Source organism: Phocoena phocoena, chromosome 19, assembly GCF_963924675.1.
Source record: "Phocoena phocoena chromosome 19, mPhoPho1.1, whole genome shotgun sequence".
In the NCBI taxonomy this organism is placed as follows: domain Eukaryota; kingdom Metazoa; phylum Chordata; class Mammalia; order Artiodactyla; family Phocoenidae; genus Phocoena; species Phocoena phocoena.
This window is the reverse complement of record NC_089237.1, coordinates 26,118,611-26,138,047: the sequence shown is the minus strand read 5'-3', so window position 1 is coordinate 26,138,047 and position 19,437 is coordinate 26,118,611. Positions and strand designations below refer to the sequence as shown.

Below are 19,437 nucleotides of genomic sequence, written 5' to 3'. Positions count from 1 at the left end.
AGAGATCACTGAAGAAATCAAAGAAGAATCAAAAAATACCTAGAAACAAACGAAAATGAAAACACGACAAACCCAAAACCTATGGGATGCAGCAAAAGAACTTCTAAGAGGGAAGTTTATAGCAATACAATCCTACCTTAAGAAACAAGAAACACCTCAAATAAACAACCTAACCTTACAGCTAAAGCAATTAGAGAAAGAAGAACAAAAAACCCCCAAAGTTAGCAGAAGAAAAGAAATCATAAAGATCAGATCAGAAATAAATAAAAAAGAAACGAAGGGAATGATAGCAAAGATCAATAAAACTAAAAGCTGGTTCTTTGAGAAGATAAACAAAATTGATAAACCATTAGCCACACTCATCAAGAAAAAAAGGGAGAAGACTCAAATCAATAGAATTAGAAATGAAAAAGGAGAAGTAACAACTGACACTGCAGAAATACAAAGGATCATGAGAGATTACTACAAGCAACTATATGCCAATAAAATGGACAACCTGGAAGAAATGGACAAATTCTTAGAAATGTACAACCTTCCCAGACCGAACCAGGAAAAAATAGAAAATATGCACAGACCAATCACAAGCACTGAAACTGTGATTAAAAATCTTCCAACAAACAAAAGCCCAGGACCAGATGGCTTCACAGGCAAATTTTATCGAACACTTAGAGAAGAGCTAACACCTATCCTTCTCAAACTCTTCCAAAATATAGCAGAGAGAGGAACACTCCCAAACTCATTCTGTGAGGCCACCATCACCCTGATACTAAAACCAGACAAAGATGTCACAAAAAAAGAAAACTACAGGCCAATATCACTGATGAACATAGATGTAAAAATCCTCAACAAAATACTGGCAAACAAAATCCAACAGCACATTAAAAGGATCATACACCATGATCAAGTGGGGTTTATCCCAGGAATGCAAGGATTCTTCAGTATACGCAAATCAATCAATGTGATACACCATATTAGCAAATTGAAGGAGAAAAACCATATGATCATCTCAATCAACGCAGAGAAAGCTTTCGACAAAATTCAACGACTTATGATAAAAACCCTGCAGAAAGTAGGCATAGAGGGAACTTTCCTCAACATAACAAAAGCCATATATGAGAAACCCACAGCCAACATCGTCCTCAATGGTGAAAAACTGAAACCATTTCCACTAAGATCAGGAACAAGACAACGTTGCCCACTCTCACCACTATTATTCAACATAGTTTTGGAAGTTTTAGCCACAGCAATCAGAGAAGAAAAAGAAATAAAAGGAATCCAAATAGGAAAAGAAGAAGTAAAGCTGTCACTGTTTGCAGATGACATGATACTATACATAGAGAATCCTAAAGATGCTACCAGAAAACTAGTAGAGCTAATCAATGAATTTGATAAAGTAGCAGGATACAAAATTAATGCGCAGAAATCTCTTGCATTCCTATACACTAATGATGAAAAATCTGAAAGTGAAATTAAGAAAACATCCCCATTTACCACTGAAACAAAAAGAATAAAATACCTAGGAATAAACCTACCTAAGGAGACAAAAGACATGTATGCGGAAAATTGTAAGACACTTCTGAAAGAAATTAGAGATGATAGAAACAGATGGAGAGATATACCATGTTCTTGGATGGGAAGAATCAACATTGTGAAAATGATTCTACTACCCAAAGCAATCTACAGATTGAATGCAATCCCTTTCAAACTACCACTGGCATTTTTCACAGAACTAGAACAAAAAATTTCACAATTTGTATGGAAACACAAAAGACCCCAAAGAGCCAAAGCAATCTTGAGAAAGAAAAACAGAGCTGGAGGAATCAGGCCCCTGGACATCAGACTATACTACAAAGCTACAGTAATCAAGACAGTGTGGTACTGGCACAAAAACAGAAATATAGATCAATGGAACAGGATAGAAAGCCCAGAGATAAACCCATGCACCTATGGTCACCTTATCTTTGATAAAGGAGGCAAGAATATACAACGGAGAAAAGACAGCCTCTTCAATAAGAGGTGCTGGGAAAACTGGACAGCTACATGTAAAACAGTGAAATCAGAACAGTCCCTAACACCATACACAAAAATAAACTCAAAATGGATTAAAGACCTAAATTTAAGGCCAGACACTATCAAACTCTTAGAGGAAAACATAGGCAGAACACTCTATGACATAATTCTCAGCAAGATCCTTTTTGACCCAGCTCTTAGAGAAATGGAGATAAAAACAAAAATAAACAAATGGGACTTAATGAAACTTAAAAGCTTTTTCACAGCAAAGGAAACCATAAACAAGGTGAAAAGACAACCCTCAGAATGGGAGAGAATATTTGCAAATGAAGCAACTGACAAAGGATTAATCTCCAAAATTTACAAGCAGCTCATGCAGCTCAATATCTAAACAACAAACACCCCAATCCAAAAATGGGCAGAAGACCTAAATAGACATTTCTCCAAAGAAGATATACAGATTGCCAACAAACACATGAAAGGATGCCCAACATCATTAATCATCAGAGAAATGCAAATCAAAACTACAATGCGGTATCATCTCATACTAGTCAGAATGGCCATCATCAAAAAATCTACAAGCAATAAATGCTGTAGAGGGTGTGGAGTAAAGGGAACCCTCATACACTGTTGGTAGGAATGTAAATTGATACAGCCACTATGGAGAACAGTATGGAGGTTCCTTAAAAAACTAAAAATAGAACTACCATACGACCCAGCAAACCCACTACTGGGCATATACCCTGAGAAAACCATAATTCAAAAAGAGTCATGGGGGCTGCTTCCCTGGTGGCGCAGTGGTTGAGAGTCCGCCTGCCGATGCAGGGGACACAGGTTTGTGCCCCAGTCCAGGAAGATCCCACATGCTGCGGAGCAGCTGGGCCTGTGAGCCATGGCCGCTGAGCCTGCGCATCCGGAGCCTGTGCTCCGCAACAGGAGAGGCCACAACAGAGAGAGGTCCGTGTACAGCAAAAAAAAAAAAAAAAAAAAAAAAAAAAAAAAGAGTCATGTACCACAATGTTCATTGCAGCTCTATTTATAATAGCCAGGACATGGAAGAAACCTAAGTGTCCATCGACAGATGAATGGATAAAGAAGCTGTGGCACATATATATAATGGAATATTACTCAGCCATAAAAAGGAACAAAATTTATTTGTAGTGAGGTGGATGGACCTAGAGTCTGTCATACAGAGTAAAGTAAGTCAGAAAGAGAAAAACAAATACCGTATGCTAACACATATATATGGAATCTAAAAAAAAAAAAAAGGTCATGAAGAACTTAGGGGCAAGGTGGGAATAAAGATGCAGACCAACTAGAGAATGGACTTGAGGACACGGGGAGGGGGAAGGGTAAGCTGGGACAACGTGAGAAAGTGGTAGTATATATATGGACATATATACACTACCAAATGTAAAATAGATAGCTAGTGGGAAGCAGTCGCATAGCACAGGGAGATCAGCTCGGTGCTTTGTGACCAGCTAGAAGGATGGGATAGGGAGGGTGGGAGGGAGGGAGACGCAAGAGGGAAGAGATATGGGGACATATGTATATGTATAACTGATTCACTTTGTTATAAAGCAGAAACTAACACACTATTGTAAAGCAATTATACTCCAATAAAAATGTTAAAAAAAATAATGGAAAGGTGTTGACAACATACTGAATCACTTACTGTACCTAAAAGTTAAAACATTAGAAAAATGTTTATGCAACTGTCTATGCAAGCAAACAAACAAACAAACAGAAACCTGAAGGCCTAAAAGCCACTGATCTCAAACAGAAGAGCAACATGGATAAATAATCATATTTAGATTTCTAAATGATGATTTCTGTGGAAAAGCAATAGTATGTTATATTGCAAAATGTCAAATTATGTGCCCCTGCCTAAAAAGCTTTTCAGCAGTTGAAGACCTGGATCTAATATAAGAACATGAAGTCATGCGTGGCACAGGTGCACTCAGCTGTAATAAATCAGGTTTAGCACAAGCAAAAAGAAATATTGTTAAGCAGGTGCATACTGGGAGGAAATGGTAGAAGCTGAAGTTTAAGGTGGACAAAGGGGAAGGAAGTTTGAAGAGTGAAAGTAGGAATACACTAGGAATAACCAAGAAAGCATGAGAGTAAGGAGTCTTAATTCTCTTATTTATACTTAGGCTTCTCATTGTGGATGGCCTCTTTCTCAATTATTAAATACAGTGTTAACTATATTAAACTCTTTTCTACCTGTTTCCGTGCTGAGAATTTGATTTTGAAGAAGCAGGCAACTCTTGGAAATCACTGAATGAATCATCAAGGGATCCTGACTTGGAAGCATCTTGAAAATCCTGGAAGTCATCTTCTTCTGGTTTGACAACCTAGGTTTACAGAGGACGTTGAAATAGAAAACGTCTTATGATAAAATGGTAAAGAACAAATCTTCAACTGTCAACCTCAAAGACTACTTTTTTTTTTCCAAAAACTACTTTTTAACTCTTCCCATTTAAGTACAAACACCTAATTTTAGAAGAACACCCTTTAGACAAAAACAGCAACTCAAGTGCTTAAGGCAGGAATGCTGCCTAATATTTTAAAATGCTCTCTTGTACAAACGGTAGAAGACTGGTTTAAACAGTTAATTTATATAATTTTAAAATAGCTGAATCACATTTAATGGATTACTGAGAAACTGCCATCTTTATAAAACATTTTAATCATGTCTGTAAATTACAGAAGTGATACAAGTTTGTTTTAACTCATCACATACGTGTATAAAGGAAACCGTGAATACGGACTCCTAATCCCATGCTTAGGAAGTGAGCACTGTTAACAGTTCATTTGTTTTATAGAAAAATGAGCTTATATTATATTGTTCTGCACTTTAAAAAAAATGTAATTACAGAACATGGACATATTTTCATGCAGTACATGTACATCTACCGGCATTCATTTTAATAATCTAATAGTTTACCACTGTAGAGTTAAACCAAAATTTATTTAACCTTTCTTCTTCTGATGGATATGCAGCTATTCCTAATTTTTTACTCTTTTTTTACTCTAACAAACAATGCTACAACAAATATCCTTGTATATTTTTGCCAATTTGATTTACTAAGTTCTGTGAGACTCCTAATCGAGTGACTGCTGGGTCAGAAGACACGAACATTTAGAATTTTGATAGCTATTGCCAAACATGCCTTCCAAAAAGGCTGTACCAAAAAACCCTTTTCCCTACATTTTTACTGACACTGAATATATGTTTAAAACGTTTTTTGCTAATCTAAGAAGTGAAAAATAAACTGAAGCATCTTAATTTCAGGTTTAGCAGCTTCCTCAAAAAACATAGCCTAAGGATATAATTAGCTTTATTAAGCCTGAGGTTTAAGACATATATGATAAAGAACTATAAACTTTTAGCCAAAATTCAAGTATCTTAAGGCTTAAGAAAATTTTTTTTAAATAATGAAAAATTAAATGTTGTATTGTTTTAATACTGCTTAATTTTCACCTCCAGTGTCCATCATAATCCAGCACCTTTTCTGCATTCATGGAAAAAAAAAAGTTGCCTGGATTCATTTTCCAGGGATAACTCAGAATATGCACAGCCTCTCCATTTTGCATAGCCTCTCCATTTACCTGATTTGCAGGGTAAGTTGACATGAAGCCACTGGGAGTCTGGGCTGCAGCTCCCCCGACTGGTCCAACAAGATTAATGCCCATGACTGGCTGTCCGAGGGTGAGGGGCATGGAGCCTGCAGGGCCTGAAGGCATCCCAGTTGGCTGACTCACAGCAGTAGGCAAAGTCATAGGAAAGCCACTTAAAGTTGGAACAGGAGCCGCTGGAAACTGATTTAAAGCATCAGGACTCATGGCAGGAACACCCCTCTACGTAGAACAGGAGGAAAATGGAAACACTTTAGGAAATTGCAAACCACATACAACCCAAATCTGGCAAAGAGAGACCTAACTGTAAAATCTGTAGCCCTGGTATGTTTCCACTCTGACTCTCCCAAAACTCAGGAATTTGACACAAGAAAATAAGTTATGAGGTTAATGTGAATCTAATATTTAGCAAGGAAATGGCCAACACATACCAATTCTTACATTTTCACTCTGACAAGTCTGGTTAATTCACTACAATCAAATCGTTTACAATGATTTTGTAATATGAGAAAAACTGCTGCCAGACCGAGTATACTTTATCTGTATCTAAGGAGTTTTAGACAAGGACCTCAAAGGACAGAGAGTCATCTCATCTATTACTAACTAACTTTCAAGTTCAGAAGGGTTACACTTAGGTCAGAGAATGTTAATATATTCAAGTCTTTAAACAAAGGAATATTTTGCTAGTATGCACATCACATAAAACGTACATTTTTGAAGAACTGTATCCTGAAAATAATCTAAATTTTAATGTCCAAGGAGTTCTGCAAGGTTGTAGAAAAAAAGGATTCATATTCTCTCAGTTTATATTGGAAAGTAATTTGACCTAACCTTAGAAACAATGTCTACCTGTGTTACTGCTATCATGGCGAGAACAGTATAAAGTTCTTCTTTAGTAAGTTTGCCAGGTGTGGTTCGATTAGCTAAGGCCCATATCTGTCCAAGAGTTTCCCTGGGAAGTCCAGATGACATCAGGATGGGATAAAGTTTAGCAGTATCTATTCCAGTCGGAGTCATTGTGGTTTCTAAAATTTTCTTATATGCATCTATTAAAGGAAAGACCAGATTACAAATGTAAACATATTACAAGTGATTCATCTTTTTTGTTGTCATTGCTGCTTATACAAGAATAAACTTAAGTCAAACTGCTTTAAGAGAACTGAAGCCACATCAAGGGTTTAAACGGCTGTAAAGATATTCAAGTGGAAATATCCAGCAGACAATTAGGGTCTAGAGCTTAGAAGAGAGGTTGGAGTTTGGCCCTACAGACAAAGATTTGGGGTTAAAGGTAAGAGAAAGTCTTATAATTCATTAGTAGATAGGAACAACAATAAGATGGAGGTGGTATAAGCAGATGTTTTGGACTTTAAAAAAGAAGTTGTAGAGTAATGATGGTGGGACTAATTTGAAAATAGCAGTGGGAAGCAAGAATTATACCAATCACCTTTCTCTTGTCCCAGTGAATTAGAGGCTATTAGCGGAAACATTATTGGGTAAGGTGCTTTGGGAACACAGCCTTCAGAGAAAGACAGGGTTTCAGTTAGATGGCGGAAAGTGTTTGAAAAAAGGAAGGGACTGTTGGGGAGTTTTTCACTATAAAATGGCCTTTCCAAAGGACAAAGTGGGAAAGGCTGTTAGGGATAGGGTTGCCACATAAAATACAGGACGCCAATTATTGCATGGGGTATACTTATACTAAACAACTATTTGCTGTTTCTCTGAAATTCAAATTTAACTGGATGTTCTGTATGCTTATTTGCTAAATCTGGCAAGCCTAGTTACAGGAGTTTGGGGGATGAAAGTAGGGTTAAGGCAGACAGAGAAAAACGCTTAAAGCAAAAATTTTACATCTAGCATTTAGATATGGATTACAGGTTAGTAGGTTGACCATAAGAACACATATTTTGGCTAGGAAATTATGTGTACCGTGTATGTTTGGAGGGAGAAGGGAGAAAGAAATACAAGCTGGCAGAAAAGGGATAGAATCCCAAAATATACCAAGATCTAGATTTTTGTTTGTTTGGCTTGCAGACAGAGAGGAAGAAGAAAAGATGCAATCTGTCTAACGGGCAGTTGGGAGGAAATCAATTATCTTTATGTACAACTGAAGTCCCCTGTGGTTTTGGGAAATGAGCCTTTCAATTTGTGATTATGTGATTCTGAGGAAAAGCAGACATTACTAATTTTTTCCCCCAAAAAGTTGAGCTACAGGGATCTTGCATGAGTTTTATTTAAATTAAGTGCAGAACCAACCTAGATCAAGTCTATGACCAACAAAGAGAGCTAAAGATCAAAGTTACCTTTAGTTTTTAAGGGGTTTGCAAAGCAAATTGAACAAGTTGCAATATACTAACTGTGATTAACATAATGCCACTGTAATAGTCATTATTCTATGCACATCAAATATGGCTTAAATACACTATTCCCTTGTACCAATTGAATACATCACAAAACGTGTACTTCAGTGATTTTTTTAGCTCAGTAGTTAATAACATACATAAAGAAAAAAGTAAACAACATCTTCCAATGTAGGAAAAGATGCCACTTGGTCTTTTACTTCATATAGTTTTATATTGACAAAGTCAAAGAATATTTTTTAAATATATAAACGAATCACCAAGGGTTCAGAAAATTTTACTAAACATATTAGTACTATTCTTGATGCTATTAATAATCTGTGAAATAAATATTTGATAGTGTCTTTTAAAGCATAATAAATCTAAGAAAAGCTTTTAGATATAAAAGTATATGATGGTCAATAAAACATTAAAGCAAAACACTTCTTCATTTATATAGTTATTTCATACATGAGACAGTCTTTTTTTAAAAAATATTTATTTATTTGGCTGTGCCGTGTCTTAGTTGCTGCATGTGGGATCTTTTTTTTTTTAGCTGCAGCTTGTGAGATCTAGTTCCCTGACCAGGGATCGAACCCTGGCCCCCTACATTGAAAGCACGGAGTCTTAACCACTGGACCATGAGAGAAGTCCTTATGAGGCAGTCTTCAACACTAGATGTATTTAATTTTCTGTACTCTTTTAGAAAAAATAAGAAAAAGTTACCATTCCTTCTGCATATTCCGTAACCACAATAGTAAATATTTATAACTACATTTACAACATTTAAAGTAAAGTATCCAGATAGGAATCTTGGACAAAAAAGCTCTTTTTACCTGGAACCAAACTTTCATTGTATATCCAAGGAGGCATTCTGGGCTGAACAGGATCCTGTGAGGGAAATACTCCCACACCTAAGAAGTTAAAGAACATTATCTAATGTATATACTGGTCCATGTAGCAGATGGGGAAATCACACTGTGTCATGTTTTTTTTTATAAGAAGAGCACTGGAGACACTAAAAAAAAAAAAGTCACCAATACAACTAAAATTTGGTTTCTAAGCAACTCTTGTACACCTATGTCCTAAGGTGTAAACTAAAAATAAACAAACAAAAAAATACCCCTAAGATGTACAAAATCAATATTCTGGATCATATGAGGCTTGATGCCAGTCACATATATTACAATTTAAAGACAAAAACATGAGAGATGATGGTTTAAAGATTACATACGCAAAACAAAAGAAAAAATGCCCAAGCTTCACTTGCAGCTTTTAATAACACTTCTTTGCAAAGTCTGATTTTTTAAAATCCTGAATATGACACTGCTGCCTTAGATGTATAGCATTTTTGTTTAAAATTTTTGTTTTTCACTTTGTCCTGTAAAATAGCCTCCAAAAGTTTGCCTCCTGGGCTGCCCACATTGTAATTCATCTCTGCAAGTTGAGTTTACAAAAATGTGGATCTAATTTAGGCAGCAGTGTGTACGATTAATTTCAGAGAAGCAAAACTATATTCTCATTGGTGACTTTTCCAGTTAAATTTTAACTTTTCAACCTTATAGAAGAACAGAAAGTTTGAGGGGGAAGAAGTTTTTTATAAAATAAAAGGAGAAGAAATTTTAAATCAGAAATGATTCCGATTAAAAAAACTGGTTATCGAAATTTTTTTAAAAGGAATAACAGCGTGTTTAAAGAATTCAGAGCAAAATTGTAGGGGTTAATTAGAGAAAGGAATGCATTAAATATATTTTAAGCAAAATTTTGATTAGCAAAATCAAGCAGCATTCATTTTAAGATTAAGGCCTAAGGTGTTAGCATTTGAGCAACATTTGGTTAAATGAACTTTTCGCTGAATATTTCATGAGCTCACCACTCTCCTCAATGGACAGGTTTTGGTCTGAAGTCTTTTCTGCCTCTGCGGTAGTGGTACCACTTACACGTCCATCTACAGCACCCCCGTTATTGGCCGTTAAACTGGGATGGTTCTTACTGGAACCTGGGCCTAGGGCTTTGTGCCCAACTTCAGAAGTATTTAATTTAATTTGTTCCTGCCCCGATGTACTTATATCACAAGATACTAGGAGCTTCTCCTCCAAGGAAGGGCCTAAACAAACAGCATGAAGGATTATTTGTATATAACTGCAAGCTTCTAATTTTTCAACCATCCATCTCCACCCCCCCAAATTCTAAAGGGAAGGCCCTGCCACATATAATATAAATTTTGAAACAATTCAAGTCCACACATTTGTCTAGGGCTTGAGACACTTTAGCGATTTTAGAGAACTTAAACATCATTATCTACTTTGATTCTCAGGAATTCTGTGAGACAGGAGGTAGAATGGTATAGTGGAAGGTGTACTACCTTAGAAATTTGGTGACCTATACAAGATACAGACACTTCTACTAACTATCGCCTATTTCTTCATCTGTCAACCGAGAACGTGTAGATGAGTACATGTCTGCTAAGATTCCTCTCAGCACTATTCTGTGCCTCAAGACACAGTAACTGCCTCCCGCCCCCATAAGTGATAAAACTGAGGTATAGAAATGTTTAAAGATTTGTCCAGGGACAAACTGGTAGTAAATGGAGAACCTGGGCTTCTGACCCCAGCGTGCTTTATCACTGAAAGCACTTTCTAAAGCTGCTTTCCCTGGCTCATTACTCTTAAGAAAATGATGGTGGTGATTTCCCCAAACAAGAGGCATCTCCTGAAGAACTCAGTGTGTTCTTAAAGTTCTAAGGTGGTTTAAATAGGTCCTAATTTAGGAGCAGATGTTTCCAATCACTTTTCCAGAATGTGAAGCCCCCAGAATTAAAAAATCTATATTCTTAACTTTGGTGAATTTCAACAGTACTCATATATTCAGGCACATGTTTCTGTGCCAACATCACTGTATTATTCTACTTATATAAGTGAAATAAATTATCCTAGATTATTTAAAAAATACTTTCATTAATAGTCTAGTAGTTACCTGCTTTCTGCACATTGTATGAGGCTGAAGCAGTAGAGAAATAAGGAATTTGCCCAGGGACACCATGTAAGGCAACAGACACTGGACTCTGACCTGGAGGGATATACTGTGCTCCAGCCTTCTGAGCATGCAACTGGCCAAGTGGGGTGGTGGGGTGGAAAGACTGAAAAGGCTGGGAAGTGGAAGAAGGCCCACATGTGGGAGCTTCACCAGGCCCCTGCATAAAGTCACTGAATTCTTCTTCATCAAGAAAGGCGGGTGATGGGGAGACAGTTTTAGCAGAATGAAATGATGTGGGATAATCTGCAAAATGGAAAATGGCAATGAAACACACACAGAAATGAAAATCAACAGGGGAAAAGAAATTAAGATGTAGTACAACTCCAAAAGAATATAATGAAACATGAATAGTGGAGGTGAATAAGAAATAACATGTAACAACAAACAATCATACAATGAATGCAAAACACTTTGATGTCTATTTACAAACAATTTTTTAGTCTTTTTTTTTTTTTTTTTTTTTGGTAGTACGCGGGCCTCTCACTGCTGTGGCCTCTCCCGTGGCGGAACACAGGCTCCGGATGCGCAGGCTCAGTGGCCATGGCTCACGGGCCCAGCCACTCCACGGCATGTGGGATCTTCCCGGACCGGGGCACGAACCCGTGTCCCCTGCATCGGCGGGCGGACTCTCAACACTGCGCCACCAGGGAAGCCCTAGTCTTTTTTTTTTAACATCTTTATTGGAGTATAATTGCTTTACAATGGTGTGTTACGTTTCTGTTGTGTATAACAGTGAATCAGCTATATGCATACATATATCCCCATATCCCCTCCCTCTTGTGCCTCCCTATCCCACCCTCTAGGTGGTCACAAAGCACCGAGCTGATCTCCCGGTGCTATGCAGCTGCTTCCCACTAGCTATCTATTTTACATTTGGTAGTGTATATATGTCAATGCTACTCTCTCATTTCGTCCCAGCTTACCCTTTCCCCTCCCCGTGTCCTCAAGTCCATTCTCTACATCTGCGTCTTTATTCCCATCCTGCCCCTAGGTTCAGCAGAACCATTTTTTTTTTAGATTCCATGTATATGTGCTAGCATACAGTATTTGCTTTTCTGACTTACTTCACTCTGCATGACAGACTCTGGGTCCATCCACCTCACTACAAATAACTCAATTTCATTTTTAGTCTTTTTTAAAAAGAGGTTTTATAGCTATTTTGCATTTCGTTCAAAAACAGAAAAATGTAAAACTCAAAATTTCTTTCCTTCTTTTATTAAGTTAGCACTTATTTTTTTCCTTGAGACCACTAATAATTTACATGTGATTATTTTTGAAATCCAATTGATCTGTTTATCTGGATAATATTTTCTCAAACCAATATAAATAAGAGAACCAACCTATATGTTGCTGAATACATTTTAGACAAGATATATACTGATGATTAAATTTCATTATGCCAGTAAAAAACAATGCATGACGCATACTTGTAATTTTTGATAAATCATGCCTAATCCATACACTTAACATAGTTCATATTTCATATGAGGATGAAACTTACTGTGTGGGGAATAAAAATTACAAAGGCAACAAGAACATCAAACATATTACCAAAGTGATATTTTCTTGTGCAAAGCATCAAAATTAGGACATCATAAAGTGCTAAGTCAAATAACTCAACAGCCAATTTAAGAAAGTAAACCCTAAGAGCTATGTTTAAAAGATCTTTGCCTCTAAAAGATATAACATCACTGTGGCTTTTTACTGTTAAATGAGATTCACTTATGTAATAAACCTTCTCTACAGGGATTGTGTTTAATACTATGCTTATTAGCAATACTATTATTGTTGCTTCTTCACATTTTTAACTTCTTTGTATTGCTTTAACATTTACTAAAGTCTAATGTCACAAGGAGCAGTCTTTTTTTAAAAAGGCTCTCATTTGAAAAATGGGGACACTATATGCTTCTCTTTTGGACCTTTCTCTTTTGGATCCATGAAATAAAGCCTGTAAGCATTAAAGTTCTATGAAAGATGCAAAATGAATATGCAAAATTACTGCCTTAATGAATTTTGTTTAAAAAAAGCCATGTCATAATGAATCTCAACCCTCCCAATAATGGTTACTGAGAGTGTGTATTTAAGCTCTCAATTTGGGCTCTCAGATCAGTACTGGTAGAAAATAGTAACAATGCAAAACTGACAGCTACTAGGGATATACTAGCTGACTGTTTAGGCTAAACCAACTTTTCTTCTTTTCTTTCTTTTGTTTAGGCTAAAAATTTCTTTCCATTTGACTGGAATTATGTTAATTCTATGTGGTATATATTTTGGCTTAGAAACTCTTGTAGCTATATATATATATATAGTTAATAAGTATAAAAATTATGTGGTACAGTTTGTATATTCAATATTTTAAGGTAAACAGTCTATGGGCGTTTATGCCTCTGGTGGTAAAAAGGCTGGAAACTTTTTACATACTTTAGGCCTAGGTTTAAGACCCTAGCTGGAGAAGCTCTGGAAATTCCTTGGGCTTGCTTCAAAAAACTATTTTTCTAGCGAAGCATGAAGCAGTTAACTAGAAACAGCTAACTACACGCATGTTGATTGAACTCAAGAGATGACTTGAACATCAAAACACCAATTTATTACTTAACAACGAAGTTTTTAAACCATACCCAGTTGTCCAAAGGGGCCATTCTATATGGATAGAAAAGTATGTGACCTAACAATGACCATTCCTCTCTGCCGCCTTCTCCTTTATCTAATTAGGTTCCATGCTGGGTCCAGTTTTACCATTCCAACGACTATACTTAAATGACTTACTGACTAGCTTATTCAGCTTATAATTTTCATTTTTAGGTATGTTTTTCCTTTCTGAACTCATTCTGATTGCTAATATCCATTCCCTTTTCAATATCAGTATATATTTTACTTTGGGGCATATGTTTGTAACGATAATCTGAGTATATAATCTAGCAAGTGAAATTAATAGCACAGAGGCAAAGCTGTCCCAGAAAGTCAAGAACTCGTTACTGTGCCAATATTAGATTATGCCCTCCTGATATCACCTATAAAAGGTACCTATAAAAACTGTCAATGTAATACATGCCTGCAGAAAATAGCACTTGCTGAAAGATTTATGAAAACTATTCACATATTAATGGTATGTTATTCTTGAAATTAGCTGAGAATAAAATGTCAAAATATCAAATTTAAAAAAAGGATGTGGTAACAGTTATGTGAAGATAAGACTCATTTCAACTGCTAAATGTTTAAAACACATGCAAAAAAACCCCCCAAAATATCTCTTTACCCTGCTCTATTAGGTACTTTTCTTTTGCTTATTTGATGGTAAATGAAAATAAAAACTACAAAGGAATGTATTTTAAAAAATAAAATTTCACGAGAAATATTATTTAATCCATGACTTTTTTAAATTGGAGTTTAGTTGCTTTACAATATTGTGTTATTTTATATTGTACAGCAAAGTGAATCAGCTATACATATACATATATCCCCTATTTTTTGGATTTCCTTCTCATTTAGGTCACCATAGAGCACTGAGTAGAGTTCCCTATGCTATACAGTAGGTTCTCATTAGTTATCTATTTTATACATATAAATCCATGACTTTTTAAAGAAGTCATTTAGAAAATTTTTAAGTTTCATCACATCGAATAAAATATGAACTAGTACATCAAAAGTAAAACTATTTTAAAATAATGAGAATGAAATGGTAAACTCGTTTATTACATTTGTTTTTAGTGAATGGATTTTACTAACGTTAACATATTCATTTATACAGAAGATTTACAAGTTGTCATACTGACATTTACTAGAAGACAAAGAAGTTTCTTCCCCCCAAGATTGTCTAGACCAGAGCTCTTAACCCACTGTAAATTTTAAAACATCCAAATCTGTACTTAGCTTGAAGGAGGAGCTCAACATTCACTCTCTGCACACACACATAATGGTCAATTAAACACACAGGGACTATAAGGCACCTTCCAACAAAAGAAAAATTTTAAATTAAAACTACCTGGTTTCTTAGGGTGTGATGCTGGAGTAGGATGCATCTTAGCGTCTCTGGAAAACCCATCTAAGTTTCCTTTTATGGCTTCCAAAGCATCATCTCTACTCTTCTCTCCTGTCTGGGAGACAATAAATGTATATATATTTCTTCACTTGTCTCTCACACTTCGTCCTAATCCACATAAGTTGAAAGAAAAGTGCAAATATTCGTCAATTTACAATATTTTTACCACATACTTCGGATAGTGAATTTTCCAAGTCAGAAAAACATTGACATAAAGCGAAGGCGTAAGACAACACTCTAAAGAAGATCATTAAAAGGCCCATTTAGAAATACTTTAGGCTACAGCTGTTAGATATTAAGTATCCAGTATTAATGCTTCCCCAGAAAAGATTACAAGCATTGCAAAGGCAGAAAACAAGAGCTGAGAAGATAATGGCTGCTATCCTATTCCCTTCAACAATAAAGTAACTTTACAGAAAAAGAAAAGTCCTTTGCTTTCGGACTTAGACAAAACCAAAACAAATCAACCACAGCCTCAGCTTGCGCTGGTGCCCACGTAACAAAATCCACTAAATGACTGAGAATAGGCGCATTCAGGGGGGTAGGCTGTGTGCCGGAATACGTTACCTTGGGTTTCACACTACTCAGAAGTCTGAGCTTTTGCTTCTGCTCTTCAAACTGGCGTCTTTTTCTTTCTTCTTCTAAGAGCTTTTGCTGCTGTTCAAATCGTTTTCTGAAGGAAAAACAATCTAGTAAAGAGCCAGCTTCAGGGATTATCAACTGTTATATTCATATTTCTTCTACAAAGTCATCTTGCATTTCTAGAACTAAAAACTTCACTGATAATTATATCTAATTTTCTGAAGACAATCCTATTTCACCACTATATTAATTTCCAAATATATGAAATAAGTCTAAAAAGTGATTTACCTAAATTATAGACGTGAATTTACTTCCTGTCTAATTTGCAAGGGGAGGAGACAACATTTTACATTCAAAGTAATTACAAAAAACAGAGAGGGAGGTAGACGAAATAAAAACACTCTTTGCTCTGCATACAAAAAAGAAACTTCTACTTGAGGAGGCAGTATCATACATGAGAAAGAGTAGTAGTTCTGGGACTCAGGAGGCCCGAGCTCGGGTCCAGGTCTTACTGGTAACTGTATAACCCAGCCTGACACTTGCTTATTTCTTTGGACCTCACTTTCCCCAGATGTAAAGTCAGAGGACTCAATTACAGGATCTCTAAGGTCCCTTCTGGCTTTAAACTTTTAAATAATAAGAGTATTTTAAAGAGTTTTAAAGGTACCGTAAAGGCACCGAGCTTCAAATCTGCACTACAGATCACTTGACAATTTTAAAATGGATTGCTATCATGTATCTTTATCCTTGCATCCTGAGATCTCTTACTGCTGCTCCTCGGCAAACTGCTTCTGCATGTCTGGAGTGTACTGTGGGCCTGGAGGACGCATTCCTAGGAATGGTGCTTGTCCCAGGTAAGGCATTCCTCCTGCTGGTATTGGTCCCATTGGTATCCCTGCCTAGAAAAAAACAGACAAAGACTTAAGCTTAAAAAAACACAATGTCTCCTTTTATCCTTTTCTTTTTCCTTTGGCTGTGCTGCACAGCATGCAGGACCAGCTCCCCAACCAGGGACTGAACCCGGGCCCCCTGCAGTGGAAGCATGGAGTCTTAACCACTGGACCACCAGGGAAGTCCCCACAATTGCTCCTTTTAATTACTACAAAGAAAAACTGTAACTTCCAGAAATTTTCTTATTTTTAATTAATGAACTATATAAAGGCATTTTAATAGAATATTTAATATTATTTATTAACAAACTATATAAATGCATTTTAATATAAGATTCAAAGAACACAGGCTAAAAATGAAAAGCTCCCCTTAATATCTTGCCCCTTCCATTTCCTTCATGTCTTCGAGGGGACCACCACTGCTAGAATAGTCTGAGGGTGTGCGTATAAAATCTTTCAGTCTGTGTGTGTAAGGCTGTGTATGTGTACAACTCACAAGTTATATCTGGTGAGTTTACTGATCCATACTCTTTGGGAAGAGGTATCATATCTTACATGTCTCTGTATTTCCAGCAATAGATAAGCACCTGGCATATGGTAGTTATTCCACAAATGAGATTAAACACGATTTTCCAATATGATAGGATAATGATTATTTTGATATTCATTATCATAGGCTTGGCTATCCAAACTTTTACAGAAAATATCAATAATTAAAAAAATCAATAGTAAATGACATATCAATACAACAGTATAAAGTTTACTGAAGTGTCCAGAAGAATGGTATTACACAACAGCTAACCACAAAATCTAATATGAATAATGATGATGGTGAAAATGATGGCAATGGATAATTTTTACTGAGTGAAAATTCCTGTGTTATTCAACCTTCTCCCTGAAAAGTTCTCCTTCAGTTCCCTAACTTGAAACGTGGCTGTCCCTGGAAGCCCTCTCATTTGGAGATTGCTACTTTTCTTCCAACATTTCCTGTAGACGGGCAATATTCCTCCTTGCTTCTCCTTAAACTCTTTTTCTCCTCTTTTCCTTCAAAAACCTGAACACATCTTAATTTCTTGCCATCAGACTTCATCATTTACTATCCTAACTTGTTTATGTCATCTACTGACCCTCAACTCCCTCACTCTTCAACTAAAGGCTTCAGAACCTTGCAAAGGTCCATTCTACTCCTAAACTGCTCTTGGTGATGTCAATAATCATATGGATGACTCATCTAACACTGTGGCCTTTCAGGTCTCCTCATCACAATCATGTCCAACATACCATTTCAGTTTCCCATTCCACGGCCACCTCCCCTGATCATCCGCCCCAGTAACTGCATCATCTCCAAAATCTTGATTTTAAACATCCCAACACTTGACCACCACCTTCTATCCTTCCAGCTCATGTACTCCAGCAATTCTCTTATTTCATTAATACCTCCCTCCCATCCATTAATCTTACCACTTTCCCACTGTCCATCATCCTCATCATGTCCTCACTTCTCTTCCTGCTCAGCTTAGACTCCAGGATTCAATATTAAATGCCTCTGTAAACATCCTTAGCTCCCTTACCTCTGGCCTCCTTGGTATGGTCTCCTGGGAAACCTCATTCCTGGTTAGTCAACTAATCACCTTCTCTTATCCTTACAACCAAACCATTTAACCTTGCTGGAGAAAAAAACCTTGATGATTCACCTTAAATTCCTGACTACAGATCTCAAATGGATCCCCAATGCAGGAGTCTCATGAGGACTCCTACTGTGTAAGATTTCAACCCTTTGACATTTCTTGAGATTTGCTATGGCCCAGCATATTTCAATTTTAATAAATATTCCATGTTTGCTTAAAACGAGTATTTTGCAATTGTTGGGAACAGTGTCCTATTTATCCACTAGTCAAGCTTGTTAAGAAGGTTGTTTAAACCTGTATCTTTACTGATTGTGGATTTGTCTATTTCACCTTGTTTTTCTGTCAGTTTCTGTCTTATACATTTTGAGGCCAGGTTATTAGGTGCATACAAACTTAATCTTTCTGGTGAATTTAATCTCTCATCAAAATGAAATATCCTCTTTACCTCCAGGTTTTTGAGGCTTTTTGCCTTAAAGTATATTTTGTTTGATTTTCTTTTAACAGAAATCATGTTACTGTTTCCCTCAAATAAAAAAAGTATTTCTTTTGAACTTATCCAAAATACCTTCTTGTTCTGAACCTTTACCGAGACAGTGGAACATTGTTTTAAGGTCTAGAAGTAATATAATATGTGTAAAGCACCTATAACACTGTCTAGTACATATAAATAAATAACAGCTACGACAGAAATAATTATCTTTATATATTAGAAATATACTTTATACATTAGAAACAATACTAATGACAGAATAGAACACTTTCAAAAACAGTAATGATTCAATTTTTTTCTGAGACAAAATAAGATTCCTCAAGCAAATACAGAATTAAGCAACTAGATAAGAAAAAAGAACACAATAGTTATAGGTATCATTTTACTGTGTTCCTGCCATATGTCAGCTATAGAACTAGACATTTACAAACATTATTCTCAATATATGTGTAAGATCATCAGAATTAGGGATATTTCTGATGATGATCAATAAGAAGACCTTAGTAATAACACTTACGAAGCCTGTACTATGTTCCAGGGACTTTTCTAAGTGCTTTACATGTATTAATTAATTTAATCCTTACAACAAATCTGTGCAGTAGGTGCTACTATTATTCTCATTTTACAGATAAGGAAATTGAAGCAGAAAATAGTTAAGTATCTCACTCATTACTGGCAAGTGTCAGAGCCAGGATTTAGACCCAGGCAGCTTCTGGTCCCCAAATCCATGTTCTCCATCATTATGCTATGCTCCCTCTCCAGCTACCAACAACCACCATAAAAT

At 36.2% G+C, this 19,437-nt stretch overlaps 1 protein-coding gene across 1 annotated transcript in view; it reads right to left on the bottom strand.

Annotated features, from left to right (window-relative positions):
* The window catches only part of SYNRG (synergin gamma), a 92,459-nt gene that overhangs the window by 48,319 nt on the left and 24,703 nt on the right, over nucleotides 1–19,437 (bottom strand). The window contains exons 4-12 of the mRNA XM_065896595.1: nucleotides 16,414–16,544; nucleotides 15,631–15,736; nucleotides 15,007–15,118; nucleotides 11,058–11,267; nucleotides 9,862–10,095; nucleotides 8,825–8,902; nucleotides 6,502–6,698; nucleotides 5,626–5,874; nucleotides 4,237–4,367 (exon numbers count right to left, since the gene is read on the bottom strand). Coding sequence (XP_065752667.1) covers nucleotides 4,237–4,367; nucleotides 5,626–5,874; nucleotides 6,502–6,698; nucleotides 8,825–8,902; nucleotides 9,862–10,095; nucleotides 11,058–11,267; nucleotides 15,007–15,118; nucleotides 15,631–15,736; nucleotides 16,414–16,544 — 1,448 coding nt within the window. The remainder of the gene's footprint in view (nucleotides 1–4,236; nucleotides 4,368–5,625; nucleotides 5,875–6,501; nucleotides 6,699–8,824; nucleotides 8,903–9,861; nucleotides 10,096–11,057; nucleotides 11,268–15,006; nucleotides 15,119–15,630; nucleotides 15,737–16,413; nucleotides 16,545–19,437) is intronic.